Source organism: Bombina bombina, chromosome 2, assembly GCF_027579735.1.
Source record: "Bombina bombina isolate aBomBom1 chromosome 2, aBomBom1.pri, whole genome shotgun sequence".
NCBI lineage: Eukaryota > Metazoa > Chordata > Amphibia > Anura > Bombinatoridae > Bombina > Bombina bombina.
The window spans coordinates 832377886-832397055 of NC_069500.1; the positions used below are offsets into that span (position 1 = coordinate 832377886).

Genomic DNA, 19170 nt, shown 5'->3' on the forward strand with positions numbered 1-19170 from the left:
CGTTTGTGTAACAGAATGGACAGAGCTGAGATCTGTCCCTTTAATGAACTAGCAGATAAACCCTTTTCTAAACCTTCTTGTAGAAAAGACAATATCCTAGGAATCCTAACCTTACTCCAAGAGTAACCTTTGGATTCACACCAATATAGGTATTTACGCCATATCTTATGGTAAATCTTTCTGGTAACAGGTTTCCTAGCCTGTATTAAGGTATCAATAACTGACTCAGAAAATCCACGTCTTGATAAAATCAAGCGTTCAATTTCCAAGCAGTCAGCTTCAGAGAAGTTAGATTTTGATGTTTGAAGGGACCCTGTATCAGAAGGTCCTGTTTCAGAGGTAGAGACCAAGGTGGACAGGATGACATGTCCACCAGGTCTGCATACCAAGTCCTGCGTGGCCACGCAGGTGCTATTAGAATCACTGATGCTCTCTCTTGTTTGATTCTGGCAATCAATCGAGGAAGCAACGGGAAGGGTGGAAACACGTAAGCCATCCTGAAGTCCCAAGGTGCTGTCAGAGCATCTATCAGGACTGCTCCTGGATCCCTGGATCTGGACCCGTAACGAGGAAGCTTGGCGTTCTGTCGAGACGCCATGAGATCTATCTCTGGTTTGCCCCAACGTCGAAGTATTTGGGCAAAGACCTCCGGATGAAGTTCCCACTCCCCCGGATGAAAAGTCTGACGACTTAAGAAATCCGCCTCCCAGTTCTCCACTCCCGGGATGTGGATTGCTGACAGGTGGCAAGAGTGAGACTCTGCCCAGCAAATTATCTTTGATACTTCCATCATAGCTAGGGAGCTTCTTGTCCCTCCCTGATGGTTGATGTAAGCTACAGTCGTGATGTTGTCCGACTGAAACCTGATGAACCCCCGAGTTGTCAACTGGGGCCAAGCCAGGAGGGCATTGAGAACTGCTCTCAATTCCAGAATGTTTATTGGCAGGAGACTCTCCTCCTGACTCCATTGTCCCTGAGCCTTCAGAGAATTCCAGACGGCACCCCAACCTAGAAGGCTGGCGTCTGTTGTTACAATTGTCCAGTCTGGTCTGCTGAATGGCATCCCCCTGGACAGAGAAAGCCACCATAGAAGAGAATTTCTGGTCTCTTGATCCAGATTCAGAGAAGGGGATAAGTCTGAGTAATCCCCATTCCACTGACTTAGCATGCACAGTTGCAGTGGTCTGAGGTGTAAGCGTGCAAAGGGTACTATGTCCATTGCCTTTACCATTAAGCCGATTACCTCCATGCATTGAGCCACTGACGGGTGTTGAATGGAATGAAGGGTGCGGCAAGCACTTTGAAGTCTTGTTAGCCTGTCCTCTGTCAGGTAAATCTTCATTTCTACAGAATCTATAAGAGTCCCCAGGAAGGGAACTCTTGTGAGTGGAACGAGTGAACTTTTCTTTTCGTTCACCTTCCATCCATGTGACCTTAGAAATGCCAGCACTAACTCTGTATGAGACTTGGCAGTTTGGAAGCTTGTATCAGAATGTCGTCTAGGTATGGAGCTACCGAGATTCCCCGCGGTCTTAGTACCGCCAGAAGAGCACCCAGAACCTTTGTGAAGATTCTTGGAGCTGTAGCCAATCCGAATGGAAGAGCCACAAACTGGTAATGCCTGTCTAGGAAGGCAAACCTTAGGTACCGATAATGATCTTTGTGAATCGGTATGTGAAGGTAAGCATCTTTTAAATCTACAGTGGTCATGTATTGACCCTCTTGGATCATAGGTAAAATTGTCCGAATAGTCTCCATCTTGAACGATGGAACTCTTAGGAATTTGTTTAGGATCTTTAAGTCCAGGATTGGTCTGAAAGTTCCCTCTTTTTTGGGAACCACAAACAGATTTGAGTAAAACCCCTGTCCCTGTTCCGATCGTGGAACTGGATGGATTACTCCCATTAACAAGAGCTCTTGTACGCAGCGTAGAAACGCCTCTCTCTTTGTCTGGATTGTTGACAATCTTGACAGATGAAATCTCTCTCTTGGAGGAGAGTATTTGAAGTCCAGAAGGTATCCCTGAGATATTATCTCTAGCGCCCAGGGATCCTGAACATCTCTTGCCCAAGCCTGGGCGAAGAGAGAAAGTCTGCCCCCCACTAGATCCGATCCCGGATCGGGGGTCCTCAATTCATGCTGTTTTAGGGGCAGCAGCAGGTTTCCTAGTCTGCTTGCCCTTGTTCCAGGACTGGTTTGGTTTCCAGCCTTGTCTGTAGCGAGCAACAGCTCCTTCCTGTTTTGGTGCAGAGGAAGTTGATGCTGCTCCTGCTTTGAAATTACGAAAGGAACGAAAATTAGACTGTCTAGTCTTGGCTTTGGCTTTGTCCTGAGGCAGGGCATGGCCTTTACCTCCTGTAATGTCAGCGATAATCTCTTTCAACCCGGGCCCGAATAAGGTCTGCCCTTTGAAAGGTATATTAAGCAATTTAGACTTAGAAGTAACATCAGCTGACCAGGATTTTAGCCACAGCGCCCTGCGTGCCTGAATGGCGAATCCTGAATTCTTCGCCGTAAGTTTAGTAAGATGTACTACGGCCTCCGAAATGAATGAATTAGCTAGTTTAAGGACTCTAAGCCTGTCCGTAATGTCGTCCAGAGTAGCTGAACCAATGTTCTCTTCCAGAGACTCAATCCAGAATGCCGCTGCAGCCGTGATCGGCGCAATGCATGCAAGGGGTTGCAATATAAAACCTTGTTGAACAAACATTTTCTTAAGGTAACCCTCTAACTTTTTATCCATTGGATCTGAAAAAGCACAGCTATCCTCCACCGGGATAGTGGTACGCTTAGCTAAGGTAGAAACTGCTCCCTCCACCTTAGGGACCGTTTGCCATAAGTCCCTTGTGGTGGCGTCTATTGGAAACATTTTTCTAAATATCGGAGGGGGTGAGAACGGCACACCGGGTCTATCCCACTCCTTAGTAACAATTTCAGTAAGTCTCTTAGGTATAGGAAAAACAGAATTTATGTTTACCTGATAAATTACTTTCTCCAACGGTGTGTCCGGTCCACGGCGTCATCCTTACTTGTGGGATATTCTCTTCCCCAACAGGAAATGGCAAAGAGCCCAGCAAAGCTGGTCACATGATCCCTCCTAGGCTCCGCCTACCCCAGTCATTCGACCGACGTTAAGGAGGAATATTTGCATAGGAGAAACCATATGATACCGTGGTGACTGTAGTTAAAGAAAATAAATTATCAGACCTGATTAAAAAACCAGGGCGGGCCGTGGACCGGACACACCGTTGGAGAAAGTAATTTATCAGGTAAACATAAATTCTGTTTTCTCCAACATAGGTGTGTCCGGTCCACGGCGTCATCCTTACTTGTGGGAACCAATACCAAAGCTTTAGGACACGGATGAAGGGAGGGAGCAAATCAGGTCACCTAAATGGAAGGCACCACGGCTTGCAAAACCTTTCTCCCAAAAACAGCCTCAGAAGAAGCAAAAGTATCAAACTTGTAAAATTTGGTAAAAGTGTGCAGTGAAGACCAAGTCGCTGCCCTACATATCTGATCAACAGAAGCCTCGTTCTTGAAGGCCCATGTGGAAGCCACAGCCCTAGTGGAATGAGCTGTGATTCTTTCAGGAGGCTGCCGTCCGGCAGTCTCGTAAGCCAATCTGATGATGCTTTTAATCCAAAAAGAGAGAGAGGTAGAAGTTGCTTTTTGACCTCTCCTTTTACCAGAATAAACAACAAACAAGGAAGATGTTTGTCTAAAATCCTTTGTAGCATCTAAATAGAATTTTAGAGCGCGAACAACATCCAAATTGTGCAACAAACGTTCCTTCTTCGAAACTGGTTTCGGACACAAAGGCGGCACGACTATCTCCTGGTTAATGTTTTTGTTAGAAACAACCTTTGGAAGAAAACCAGGTTTAGTACGTAAAACCACCTTATCTGCATGGAACACCAGATAAGGAGGAGAACACTGCAGAGCAGATAATTCTGAAACTCTTCTGGCAGAAGAAATTGCAACCAAAAACAAAACTTTCCAAGATAATAACTTAATATCAACGGAATGTAAGGGTTCAAACGGAACCCCCTGAAGAACTGAAAGAACTAAGTTGAGACTCCAAGGGGGAGTCAAAGGTTTGTAAACAGGCTTAATTCTAACCAGAGCCTGAACAAAGGCTTGAACATCTGGCACAGCTGCCAGCTTTTTGTGGAGTAACACAGACAAGGCAGAAATCTGTCCCTTCAAGGAACTTGCAGATAATCCTTTCTCCAATCCTTCTTGAAGAAAGGATAGAATCTTAGGAATCTTTACCTTGTCCCAAGGGAATCCTTTAGATTCACACCAACAGATATATTTTTTCCATATTTTGTGGTAAATTTTTCTAGTTACAGGCTTTCTGGCCTGAACAAGAGTATCAATAACAGAATCTGAGAACCCTCGTTTTGATAAGATCAAGCGTTCAATCTCCAAGCAGTCAGCTGGAGTGAGACCAGATTCGGATGTTCGAACGGACCTTGAACAAGAAGGTCTCGTCTCAAAGGTAGCTTCCATGGTGGAGCCGATGACATATTCACCAGATCTGCATACCAAGTCCTGCGTGGCCACGCAGGAGCTATCAAGATCACCGACGCCCTCTCCTGATGGATCCTGGCTACCAGCCTGGGGATGAGAGGAAACGGCGGGAATACATAAGCTAGTTTGAAGGTCCAAGGTGCTACTAGTGCATCTACTAGAGTCGCTTTGGGATCCCTGGATCTGGACCCGTAGCAAGGAACCTTGAAGTTCTGACGAGAGGCCATCAGATCCATGTCTGGAATGCCCCACAGTTGAGTAATTTGGGCAAAGATTTCCGGATGGAGTTCCCACTCCCCCGGATGTAATGTCTGACGACTCAGAAAATCCGCTTCCCAATTTTCCACTCCTGGGATGTGGATTGCAGACAGGTGGCAGGAGTGAGACTCCGCCCATTGAATGATTTTGGTCACTTCTTCCATCGCCAGGGAACTCCTTGTTCCCCCCTGATGGTTGATGTACGCAACAGTCGTCATGTTGTCTGATTGAAACCGTATGAACTTGGCCTTTGCTAGCCGAGGCCAAGCCTTGAGAGCATTGAATATCGCTCTCAGTTCCAGAATATTTATCGGTAGAAGAGATTCTTCCCGAGACCAAAGACCCTGAGCTTTCAGGGATCCCCAGACCGCGCCCCAGCCCATCAGACTGGCGTCGGTCGTGACAATGACCCACTCTGGTCTGCGGAAGGTCATCCCTTGTGACAGGTTGTCCAGGGACAGCCACCAACGGAGTGAGTCTCTGGTCCTCTGATTTACTTGTATCTTCGGAGACAAGTCTGTATAGTCCCCATTCCACTGACTGAGCATGCACAGTTGTAATGGTCTTAGATGAATGCGCGCAAAAGGAACTATGTCCATTGCCGCTACCATCAAACCTATTACTTCCATGCACTGCGCTATGGAAGGAAGAGGAACGGAATGAAGTGTCCGACAAGAGTTTAGAAGTTTTGTTTTTCTGGCCTCTGTCAGAAAAATCCTCATTTCTAAGGAGTCTATTATTGTTCCCAAGAAGGGAACCCTTGTCGACGGAGATAGAGAACTCTTTTCCACGTTCACTTTCCATCCGTGAGATCTGAGAAAGGCCAGGACTATGTCCGTGTGAGCCTTTGCTTGAGGAAGGGACGACGCTTGAATCAGAATGTCGTCCAAGTAAGGTACTACTGCAATGCCCCTTGGTCTTAGCACCGCTAGAAGGGACCCTAGTACCTTCGTGAAAATCCTTGGAGCAGTGGCTAATCCGAAAGGAAGCGCCACGAACTGGTAATGCTTGTCCAGGAATGCGAACCTTAGGAACCGATGATGTTCCTTGTGGATAGGAATATGTAGATACGCATCCTTTAAATCCACCGTGGTCATGAATTGACCTTCCTGGATGGAAGGAAGAATTGTTCGAATGGTTTCCATTTTGAACGATGGAACCTTGAGAAACTTGTTTAAGATCTTGAGATCTAAGATTGGTCTGAACGTTCCCTCTTTTTTGGGAACTATGAACAGATTGGAGTAGAACCCCATCCCTTGTTCTCCTAATGGAACAGGATGAATCACTCCCATTTTTAACAGGTCTTCTACACAATGTAAGAATGCCTGTCTTTTTATGTGGTCTGAAGACAATTGAGACCTGTGGAACCTCCCCCTTGGGGGAAGCCCCTTGAATTCCAGAAGATAACCTTGGGAGACTATTTCTAGTGCCCAAGGATCCAGAACATCTCTTGCCCAAGCCTGAGCGAAGAGAGAGAGTCTGCCCCCCACCAGATCCGGTCCCGGATCGGGGGCCAACATTTCATGCTGTCTTGGTAGCAGTGGCAGGTTTCTTGGCCTGCTTTCCCTTGTTCCAGCCTTGCATTGGTCTCCAGGCTGGCTTGGCTTGAGAAGTATTACCCTCTTGCTTAGAGGACGTAGCACTTGGGGCTGGTCCGTTTCTACGAAAGGGACGAAAATTAGGTTTATTTTTGGCCTTGAAAGACCTATCCTGAGGAAGGGCGTGGCCCTTACCCCCAGTGATATCAGAGATAATCTCTTTCAAGTCAGGGCCAAACAGCGTTTTCCCCTTGAAAGGAATGTTAAGGAGTTTGTTCTTGGAAGACGCATCAGCTGACCAAGATTTCAACCAAAGCGCTCTGCGCGCCACAATAGCAAACCCAGAATTCTTTGCCGCTAACCTAGCCAATTGCAAAGTGGCGTCTAGGGTGAAAGAATTAGCCAATTTGAGAGCACGGATTCTGTCCATAATCTCCTCATAAGGAGGAGAATCACTATCGATCGCCTTTACTAGCTCATCGAACCAGAAACACGCGGCTGTAGTGACAGGGACAATGCATGAAATTGGTTGTAGAAGGTAACCCTGCTGAACAAACATCTTTTTAAGCAAACCTTCTAACTTTTTATCCATAGGATCTTTGAAAGCACAACTATCTTCTATGGGTATAGTGGTGCGTTTGTTTAAAGTAGAAACCGCTCCCTCGACCTTGGGGACTGTCTGCCATAAGTCCTTTCTGGGGTCGACCATAGGAAACAATTTTTTAAATATGGGGGGAGGGACGAAAGGTATACCGGGCCTTTCCCATTCTTTATTTACAATGTCCGCCACCCGCTTGGGTATAGGAAAAGCTTCTGGGAGCCCCGGGACCTCTAGGAACTTGTCCATTTTACATAGTTTCTCTGGGATGATCAAATTATCACAATCATCCAGAGTGGATAATACCTCCTTAAGCAGAGCGCGGAGATGTTCCAACTTAAATTTAAATGTAATCACATCGGGTTCAGCTTGTTGAGAAATTTTCCCTGAATCTGAAATTTCTCCCTCAGACAAAACCTCCCTGGCCCCCTCAGACTGGTGTAGGGGCATTTCAGAACCATTATCATCAGCGTCCTCATGCTCTTCAGTATCTAAAACAGAGCAGTCGCGCTTACGCTGATAAGTGGGCATTTTGGCTAAAATGTTTTTGATAGAATTATCCATTACAGCCGTTAATTGTTGCATAGTAAGGAGTATTGGCGCGCTAGATGTACTAGGGGCCTCCTGAGTGGGCAAGACTCGTGTAGACGAAGGAGGGAATGATGCAGTACCATGCTTACTCCCCTCACTTGAGGAATCATCTTGGGCATCATTTTCAGTGTCACATAAATCACATTTATTTAAATAAGAAGGAACCCTGGCTTCCCCACATTCAGAACACAGTCTATCTGGTAGTTCAGACATGTTAAACAGGCATAAACTTGATAACAAAGTACAAAAAACGTTTTAAAATAAAACCGTTACTGTCACTTTAAATTTTAAACTGAACACACTTTATTACTGCAATTGCGAAAAAGTATGAAGGAATTGTTCAAAATTCACCAAAATTTCACCACAGTGTCTTAAAGCCTTAAAAGTATTGCACACCAAATTTGGAAGCTTTAACCCTTAAAATAACGGAACCGGAGCCGTTTTTAACTTTAACCCCTTTACAGTCCCTGGTATCTGCTTTGCTGAGACCCAACCAAGCCCAAAGGGGAATACGATACCAAATGACGCCTTCAGAAAGTCTTTTCTATGTATCAGAGCTCCTCACACATGCGACTGCATGTCATGCCTCTCAAAAACAAGTGCGCAATACCGGCGCGAAAATGAGGCTCTGCCTATGATTAGGGAAAGCCCCTAAAGAATAAGGTGTCTAAAACAGTGCCTGCCGATATTATTTTACCAAAATACCCAGATTAAATGATTCCTCAAGGCTAAATATGTGTAATATATGAATCGATTTAGCCCAGAAAATGTCTACAGTCTTAATAAGCCCTTGTGAAGCCCTTATTTACTGTCTGAATAAAAATGGCTTACCGGATCCCATAGGGAAAATGACAGCTTCCAGCATTACATCGTCTTGTTAGAATGTGTCATACCTCAAGCAGCAAAAGACTGCTCACTGTTCCCCCAACTGAAGTTAATTCCTCTCAACAGTCCTGTGTGGAACAGCCATGGATTTTAGTAACGGTTGCTAAAATCATTTTCCTCTTACAAACAGAAATCTTCATCTCTTTTCTGTTTCAGAGTAAATAGTACATACCAGCACTATTTTAAAATAACAAACTCTTGATTGAATAATAAAAACTACAGTTAAACACTAAAAAACTCTAAGCCATCTCCGTGGAGATGTTGCCTGTACAACGGCAAAGAGAATGACTGGGGTAGGCGGAGCCTAGGAGGGATCATGTGACCAGCTTTGCTGGGCTCTTTGCCATTTCCTGTTGGGGAAGAGAATATCCCACAAGTAAGGATGACGCCGTGGACCGGACACACCTATGTTGGAGAAAACCTCAGTACTCGTCGGTACCGCAAAATATTTATCCAACCTACACATTTTCTCTGGTATTGCAACTGTGTTACAATCATTCAGAGCCGCTAACACCTCCCCTAGTAATACACGGAGGTTTTCCAGTTTAAATTTAAAATTTGAAATATCTGAATCCAGTCTGTTTGGATCAGAACCGTCACCCACAGAATGAAGTTCTCCGTCCTCATGTTCTGCCACCTGTGACGCAGTGTCTGACATGGCCCTAATATTATCAGCGCACTCTGTTCTCACCCCAGAGTGATCACGCTTACCTCTTAGTTCTGGTAATTTAGCCAAAACCTCAGTCATAACAGTAGCCATATCCTGTAATGTGATTTGTAATGGCCGCCCAGATGTACTCGGCGCTACAATATCACGCACCTCCCTCTGAGCGGGAGATGTAGGTACTGACACGTGAGGCGAGTTAGTCGGCATAACTCTCCCCTCGTTGTTTGGTGAAATTTGTTCAATTTGTACAGATTGACTTTTATTTAAAGTAGCATCAATACAGTTAGTACATAAATTTCTATTGGGCTCCACTTTGGCATTGCAACAAATGACACAGGTATCATCCTCTGAATCAGACATGTTTAACACACTAGCAAATAAACTTGCAACTTGGAAATACAATTCAATTAGAATAATATTAAAACGTACTGTGCCTTTAAGAAGCACAGAAGATCTATGACAGTTGAAAAATAATAAATTGAAACAGTTATAGCCTCAATCCTTGTAAACAACACAACTTTAGCAAAGGTTTAATCCCATTAGCAAAGATAACAAATTCTGAAAGCAGGAAACAAATTACAGAAAAAACGTTTTTTATCTCAGTCAAACTATAATTCTCACAGCTCTGCTGAGAGAAATTACCTCCCTCAAAATAAGTTTTGAAGACCCCTGAGCTCTGTAGAGATGAACCGGATCATGCAGGGAATACAATGAGTTGCTGACTGAAATATTTGATGCATAGTAAAAGCGCCAAAAAACGGCCCCTCCCCCTCACAACACAGCAGTGAGGGAGAACAGAAACTGTCAGAAAAACAAATTAAGCAACTGCCAAGTGGAGAAATAGTGCCCAAACATTTATTCACACAGTACCTCAGCAAATGAAAACGATTTTACATTCCAGCAAAAACGTTAAACATAATCTCTAGTTATTAAACAGCTTTATGTATTTCATACAGTGTAATTCTAGTGAAGTACCATTCCCCAGAATACTGAAGTGTAAAGTATACATACATGACATTATATCGGTATGGCAGGATTTTCTCATCAATTCCATTGTCAGAAAATAAAAACTGCTACATACCTCTATGCAGATTCATCTGCCCGCTGTCCCCTGATCTGAAGTTTACCTCACTCCTCAGATGGCCGAGAACAGCAATATGATCTTAACTACTCCGGCTAAAATCATAGCAAAACTCTGGTAGATTCTTCTTCAAACTCTGCCAGAGAGGTAATAACACACTCCGGTGCTATTTTAAAATAACAAACTTTTGATTGAAGATATAAAAACATAATTTATGCTTACCTGATAAATTCCTTTCTTCTGTTGTGTGATCAGTCCACGGGTCATCATTACTTCTGGGATATAACTCCTCCCCAACAGGAAATGCAAGAGGATTCACCCAGCAGAGCTGCATATAGCTCCTCCCCTCTACGTCAGTCCCAGTCATTCGACCAAGAATCAACGAGAAAGGAGTAACCAAGGGTGAAGTGGTGACTGGAGTATAATTTAAAAGATATTTACCTGCCTTAAAACAGGGCGGGCCGTGGACTGATCACACAACAGAAGAAAGGAATTTATCAGGTAAGCATAAATTATGTTTTCTTCTGTTATGTGTGATCAGTCCACGGGTCATCATTACTTCTGGGATACCAATACCAAAGCAAAAGTACACGGATGACGGGAGGGATAGGCAGGCTCATTATACAGAAGGAACCACTGCCTGAAGAACCTTTCTCCCAAAAATAGCCTCCGAAGAAGCAAAAGTGTCAAATTTGTAAAATTTGGAAAAAGTATGAAGCGAAGACCAAGTTGCAGCCTTGCAAATCTGTTCAACAGAGGCCTCATTCTTAAAGGCCCAAGTGGAAGCCACAGCTCTAGTGGAGTGAGCTGTAATTCTTTCAGGAGGCTGCTGTCCAGCAGTCTCATAGGCTAAACGTATTATGCTACGAAGCCAAAAAGAGAGAGAGGTAGCAGAAGCTTTTTGACCTCTCCTCTGTCCAGAGTAAACGACAAACAAGGAAGAAGTTTGGCGAAAATCTTTAGTTGCCTGCAAGTAGAACTTGAGGGCACGAACTACATCCAGATTGTGTAAAAGACGTTCCTTCTTTGAAGAAGGATTTGGACACAAGGATGGGACAACAATCTCTTGATTGATGTTCCTGTTAGTGACTACCTTAGGTAAGAACCCAGGTTTAGTACGCAGAACTACCTTGTCTGAGTGAAAAATCAGATAAGGGGAATCACAATGTAAGGCTGATAACTCAGAGACTCTTCGAGCCGAGGAAATAGCCATTAAAAACAGAACTTTCCAAGATAACATTTTTATATCAATGGAATGAAGGGGTTCAAACGGAACACCCTGTAAAACGTTAAGAACTAAGTTTAAACTCCATGGTGGAGCAACAGCTTTAAACACAGGCTTGATCCTAGCTAAAGCCTGACAAAAGGACTGGACGTCTGGATTTTCTGACAGACGTCTGTGTAACAAGATGGACAGAGCTGAAATCTGTCCCTTTAATGAACTAGCTGATAAACCCTTTTCTAAACCTTCTTGTAGAAAAGACAATATCCTAGCGATCCTAACCTTACTCCAGGAGTAACCTTTGGATTCGCACCAGTATAGGTATTTCCGCCATATTTTATGGTAAATCCTTCTGGTAACAGGCTTCCTAGCCTGAATCAGGGTATCAATAACCGACTCAGAAAAACCACGTTTTGATAAAATCAAGCGTTCAATTTCCAAGCAGTCAGCTTCAGAGAAGTTAGATTTTGATGTTTGAATGGACCCTGTATCAGAAGGTCCTGTCTTAGAGGTAGAGACCAAGGCGGACAGGATGACATGTCCACTAGATCTGCATACCAAGTCCTGCGTGGCCAAGCAGGTGCTATTAGAATTACTGATGCTCTCTCCTGTTTGATTTTGGCAATCAATCGAGGAAGCAGCGGGAAGGGTGGAAACACATAAGCCATCCTGAAGTTCCAAGGTGCTGTCAAAGCATCTATCAGAACTGCTCCCGGATCCCTGGATCTGGACCCGTAGCGAGGAAGTTTGGCGTTCTGGCGAGACACCATGAGATCTATCTCTGGTTTGCCCCAACGTCGAAGTATTTGGGCAAAGACCTCCGGATGAAGTTCCCACTCCCCCGGATGAAGAGTCTGGCGACTCAAGAAATCCGCCTCCCAGTTCTCCACTCCCGGGATGTGGATTGCTGACAGGTGGCAAGAGTGAGACTCTGCCCAGCGAATTATCTTTGATACTTCCATCATTGCTAGGGAGCTTCTTGTCCCTCCCTGATGGTTGATGTAAGCTACAGTCGTGATGTTGTCCGACTGAAACCTGATGAACCCCCGAGTTATTAACTGGGGCCAAGCCAGAAGGGCATTGAGAACTGCTCTCAATTCCAGAATGTTTATTGGAAGGAGACTCTCCTCCTGATTCCATAGTCCCTGAGCCTTCAGAGAATTCCAGACAGCGCCCCAACCTAGTAGGCTGGCGTCTGTTGTTACAATTGTCCAGTCTGGTCTGCTGAATGGCATCCCCCTGGACAGGTGTGGCCGATGAAGCCACCATAGAAGAGAATTTCTGGTCTCTTGATTCAGATTCAGAGTAGGGGACAAATCTGAGTAATCCCCATTCCACTGACTTAGCATGCATAATTGCAGCGGTCTGAGGTGTAGGCGTGCAAAAGGTACTATGTCCATTGCCGCTACCATTAAGCCGATCACCTCCATGCATTGAGCTACTGACGGGTGTTGAATGGAATGAAGGACGCGGCATGCATTTTGAAGTTTTGTTAACCTGTCTTCTGTCAGGTAAATCTTCATTTCTACAGAATCTATAAGAGTCCCCAAGAATGGAACTCTTGTGAGAGGAAAGAGAGAACTCTTCTTTTCGTTCACTTTCCATCCATGCGACCTTAGAAATGCCAGAACTAACTCTGTATGAGACTTGGCAGTTTGAAAGCTTGAAGCTTGTATTAGAATGTCGTCTAGGTACGGAGCTACCGAAATCCCTCGCGGTCTTAGTACCGCTAGAAGGGCACCCAGAACCTTTGTGAAGATTCTTGGAGCCGTAGCCAATCCGAATGGAAGAGCTACAAACTGGTAGTGCCTGTCTAAGAAGGCAAACCTTAGATACCGGTGATGATCTTTGTGGATCGGTATGTGAAGGTAAGCATCCTTTAAATCCACTGTGGTCATGTACTGACCCTCTTGGATCATGGGTAAGATTGTCCGAATAGTTTCCATTTTGAACGATGGAACTCTTAGGAATTTGTTTAGAGTCTTTAAATCTAAGATTGGCCTGAAAGTTCCCTCTTTTTTGGGAACCACAAACAGGTTTGAGTAGAACCCTTGTCCTTGTTCCGACCACGGAACCGGATGGATCACTCCCATTGTTAACAGATCTTGTACGCAGCGTAGAAACGCTTCTTTCTTTATCTGGTTTGTTGACAACCTTGACAGATGAAATCTCCCTCTTGGGGGAGATAATTTGAAGTCTAGAAGGTATCCCTGAGATATGATCTCTAGTGCCCAGGGATCCTGAACATCTCTTGCCCAGGCCTGGGCGAAGAGAGAGAGTCTGCCCCCTACTAGATCCGGTCCCGGATCGGGGGCTCTCGGTTCATGCTGTCTTTGGGGCAGCAGCAGGTTTCCTGGCCTGCTTGCTTTTGTTCCAGGACTGGTTAGGCTTCCAGCCTTGCCTGTAACGAGCAACAGCTCCTTCCTGTTTTGGTGCAGTGGAGGTTGATGCTGCTCCTGTTTTGAAATTCCGAAAGGGACGAAAATTAGACTGTCTAGCCTTAGCTTTGGCCTTGTCTTGAGGTAGGGCGTGGCCCTTACCTCCCGTAATGTCAGCGATAATTTCTTTCAAACCGGGCCCGAATAAGGACTGCCCCTTGAAAGGTATATTAAGTAATTTGGACTTAGAAGTAACATCAGCTGACCAGGATTTTAGCCACAGTGCCCTGCGTGCCTGTATGGCGAATCCTGAGTTCTTAGCCGTAAGTTTGGTTAAATGTACTACGGCCTCCGAAATGAAAGAATTAGCTAGTTTAAGGACTCTAAGCCTGTCCGTAATGTCGTCTAGCGTAGAGGAACTAAGGTTCTCTTCAAGCGACTCAATCCAAAATGCTGCCGCAGCCGTAATCGGCGCGATACATGCAAGGGGTTGTAATATAAAACCTTGTTGAACAAACATTTTCTTAAGGTAACCCTCTAATTTTTTATCCATTGGATCTGAGAAAGCACAGCTATCCTCCACCGGGATAGTGGTACGCTTAGCTAAAGTAGAAACTGCTCCCTCCACCTTGGGGACCGTTTGCCATAAGTCCCGAGTGGTGGCGTCTATTGGAAACATCTTTCTAAATATTGGAGGGGGTGAGAACGGCACACCGGGTCTATCCCACTCCTTAGTAACAATTTCAGTTAGTCTCTTAGGTATAGGAAAAACGTCAGTACTCGCCGGTACCGCAAAGTATTTATCCAACCTACACAGTTTCTCTGGTATTGCAACAGTGTTACAATCGTTGAGAGCTGCTAAGACCTCCCCTAGTAGTACACGGAGGTTCTCCAATTTAAATTTAAAATTTGAAATATCTGAGTCCAATCTGTTTGGATCAGAACCGTCACCCACAGAATGAAGCTCTCCGTCCTCATGCTCTGCGAGCTGTGACGCAGTATCAGACATGGCCCTAGTATTGTCAGCGCACTCTGTTCTCACCCCAGAGTGATCACGCTTGCCTCTTAGTTCAGGTAATTTAGACAAAACTTCAGTCATAACAGTAGCCATATCTTGTAATGTTATCTGTAATGGCCGCCCAGATGTACTAGGCGCCAAAATATCACGCACCTCCCGGGCGGGAGATGCAGGTACTGTCGCGTGAGGCGAGTTAGTCGGCATAACTCTCCCCTCGCTGTTTGGTGAAATTTGTTCACATTGTACAGATTGACTTTTATTTAAAGTAGCATCAATACAGTTAGTACATAAATTTCTATTGGGCTCCACCTTGGCATTGGAACAAATGACACAGATATCTTCCTCTGAGTCAGACATGTTTAACACACTAGCAAAAAAACTTACAACTTGGTTATAATCTTTTTTTTAGCAAAAAAACGCACTGTGCCTCAAAGAGGTACTAACGATTAAATGACAGTTGAAATAATGAACTGAAAAACAGTTATTGCATCAAACTTTAAAACAACACAACTTTTAGTAAAGGTTTGTTCCCATTAGTAAAAAACAACACTAATTAAATTTGTACATAAGAAAACAAAACAACGTTTTTTATACACAGTCACTATAAGAATTCTCACAGCTCTGCTGAGAGAATTTACCTCCCTTCAAAGAAGTTTGAAGACCCCTGAGATCTGTCAGAGATGAACCGGATCATGCAGGAAATATAAAAGTAGCTGACTGGAATTTTTTGATGCGTAGCAAAGAGCGCCAAAAACGGCCCCTCCCTCTCCCACACAGCAGTGAAGAGAAACGAAACTGTCACAATTAAAGCAAAAAACTGCCAAGTGGAAAATAATGCCCAAATATTTATTCACACAGTACCTCAGCAATGTAAACGATTCTACATTCCAGCAAAAACGTTTAACATGAGAATAGTTATTAAAAGGATTAGTGACCTTTAACACAGTAGTTCCGGTGAAATACCATCCCCAGAATACTGAAGTGTATACATACATGTCATTTTAACGGTATGGCAGGCTTTTCTCATCAATTCCATTCAGAAAATAAAAACTGCCACATACCTCAATGCAGATTCATCTGCCCGCTGTCCCCTGATCTGAAGCCTTTACCTCCCTCAGATGGTCGAGAACAGCAATATGATCTTAACGACTCCGGTTAAAATCATAGTAAAAAATCTCTGTCAGATTCTTCCTCAAACTCTGCCAGAGAAGTAATAACACGCTCCGGTGCTATTTTAAAATAACAAACTTTTGATTGAAGTCATAAAAACTAAGTATAATCACCATAGTCCTCTCACACATCCTATCTAGTCGTTGGGTGCAAGAGAATGACTGGGACTGACGTAGAGGGGAGGAGCTATATGCAGCTCTGCTGGGTGAATCCTCTTGCATTTCCTGTTGGGGAGGAGTTATATCCCAGAAGTAATGATGACCCGTGGACTGATCACACATAACAGAAGAAACTAAGTATAATCACCATAGTCCTCTCACACATCCTATCTAGTCGTTGGGTGCAAGAGAATGACTGGGAGTGACGTAGAGGGGAGGAGCTATATGCAGCTCTGCTGGGTGAATCCTCTTGCACTTCCTGTTGGGGAGGAGTAATATCCCAGAAGTAATGATGACCCGTGGACTGATCACACTTAACAGAAGAAATATATACATACATACATACATATATATATACATACATACATATATACATATACATACATATATATACACATATACATACACATATACATACACATATACATACACATATACATACACATATACATACACATATATATATATATGTGTATACAAGGATGGATACAGCGCCTATATATCCATTAAATATGGGTGGTAAGTGGGAATATGAGTGAGAGCTAAGGATAATTAGTTAAGGAAAAATAACCATTAAAAGAATATAAAAGAATGTTAAAATAAATGATGCTAGAAGAATAATGAATAGATTATGAAACAATGTTCATATGAGTCTTTAGACAATATACAGTCCGTGGTTAATCTTCACATGAAGTTGATGTCAGTAAATAGATGGTATATAATACCCTTACCAGATATTACCTCAATCTAATGAGGTAAGTATGCCGCACTGGGGGTATATACAGATGGTAGAATCTTCTCCTTGTATCCAGATGTGGTGCCTCTTGGGTTTTCGTTAGCCTCCTGGAGTATGCAGGGATGTGTTTCTGGTTGTAGATAGATCCCTTGTACTTCCTTTATGTTGGTAGTTAGCCTCTTGGAGTACCTTTTCTGTCTTGGTATAAACTGAACCTGCTAATCAAACAGAGAAAAAATAGGAACACTCAGGACTGAAACCCCACTGCAGCAAAGAAACAGCTGTTTCTTTGCTGCAGTGGGGTTTCAGTCCTGAGTGTTCCTATTTTTTCTCTGTTTGATTAGCAGGTTCAGTTTATACCAAGACAGAAAAGGTACTCCAAGAGGCTAACTACCAACATAAAGGAAGTACAAGGGATCTATCTACAACCAGAAACACATCCCTGCATACTCCAGGAGGCTAACGAAAACCCAAGAGGCACCACATCTGGATACAAGGAGAAGATTCTACCATCTGTATATACCCCCAGTGCGGCATACTTACCTCATTAGATTGAGGTAATATCTGGTAAGGGTATTATATACCATCTATTTACTGACATCAACTTCATGTGAAGATTAACCACGGACTGTATATTGTCTAAAGACTCATATGAACATTGTTTCATAATCTATTCATTATTCTTCTAGCATCATTTATTTTAACATTCTTTTATATTCTTTTAATGGTTATTTTTCCTTAACTAATTATCCTTAGCTCTCACTCATATTCCCACTTACCACCCATATTTAATGGATATATAGGCGCTGTATCCATCCTTGTATACACATTTTTCACTTACTGACTGGGACTTTACATCTCAACCAGTATTTGTTTTATATAGCTGCCACTATACCCTACACAATACTGACTAGCGCCAACTATAGAGTATCACTTGTGTTTACCCAGTGTACTGAGTGAACACATTTTACTTGCTTCTCTATATATATATATATATATATATATATATATATATATATATATATACACACATATACACACACACATATATACATACACACATATATACATACATATACACCTCTATCAAGATAGTAAACCATTTTCTTTTGTATAGAACTAACCTTATACTGCAGCCGGTGACGACGGCCCTTCAGGTGCATGTCTTTGGCGTTTGGGTCGTTGAAGCTGCACTCACACAATCTACACTGGAACCTTATCATTTTTCCCTCTTCATTACAGATCTGTTGGTTAGGAGAACAGTGACTTTAAATTGACAGTCTATATAAAAGGGAACTCTAAGATAAGTGTAATTTGGCAAAAGTGGAGTATCCAAATAAATATGAAAAGTTTAACCCTTCAATAAAAAAAAACTGGGATAAGACAAACCCCACTTTGTTTGTTCTCACCTCTTCCACGTAGTCATGTCCGACAGGCTGCACATCAATCCCATCACCAGACTCGTCCTGGGATGTCGGTTCATTCAGTATATCCATTCTGGTTGGGGAAGCCATCGCCTCCTGTGTCAGGGTAAGAGAGAACAGCGGGGGTCCCCCTGGGGAAGATTATTCCTGTCAGTACCAGGGGAACCATATTGTCTTAGAAAGAAACACCCTGATACTTACCAGTGGGTGGAGCACTGGAGGTGGTTGATTTAAGTGCGACAGGTTTTGGACTAGATGGAGAGACTACTGATTTTGAAGGTTGAGAAGATTGTTTATGGGTGGTAGTACAGGATGAGGAAGCAGAATTGATTTTGACAGGTTCTACTGAGGGAATAGGTTTTCCAAGCTTAGTGTGCAACTTGACAACCTGCAACAACAAAAACAGAAAACAGTGAAAAAGTAAAGTTTGCTTATATACAGTGCTAAGAATGCCATAAAATACATTACATAAGGAACATATTTTAATAGTTTACGTGTATAAAAACATTGCTCTCAGAATGTAAATGAGACCAGTTACCAACATCTATACTCTGAGGTTGAACAAATCCATAATTAGTTCAGTGTTGGTGGTGTGCAGAAAGTGCTAATCTCTTGTTAATAAATTTAAAGAGAGGCCAAAAAAGTAATTATTTCCATTAGCTCAAAAAAAACCACAAAAAAAATTAGACATTAAACAAGTATATTACACTTGCTTTATGTCGCAATAGGATGGCATATACATTTATCTTAAACTGACATAAAAGTCAAAATTAAAAAAAAAACTTTAATGGTTCACACAGAACATACATTTTAAGAGACTTCAAATTTGTTCTGTTATCAAATGTACTTTGTTCTTGTGGCATCAATTATTGAAAAGTATAGATAGGTAAGCCTAAAAGCAGAAATGCAC

At 43.2% G+C, this 19170-nt stretch overlaps 1 protein-coding gene across 2 annotated transcripts in view; it reads right to left on the reverse strand.

The window, feature by feature from the left end:
* ZFR2 (zinc finger RNA binding protein 2) overlaps window positions 1-19170 on the reverse strand; it is a 517666-nt gene that overhangs the window by 396887 nt on the left and 101609 nt on the right. For both annotated transcript variants that reach the window (XM_053703133.1, XM_053703132.1), the window contains exons 6-8: window positions 18462-18648; window positions 18246-18391; window positions 17961-18080 (exon numbers count right to left, since the gene is read on the reverse strand). In XM_053703133.1, the coding sequence (XP_053559108.1) occupies window positions 17961-18080; window positions 18246-18391; window positions 18462-18648 (453 nt within the window). The remainder of the gene's footprint in view (window positions 1-17960; window positions 18081-18245; window positions 18392-18461; window positions 18649-19170) is intronic.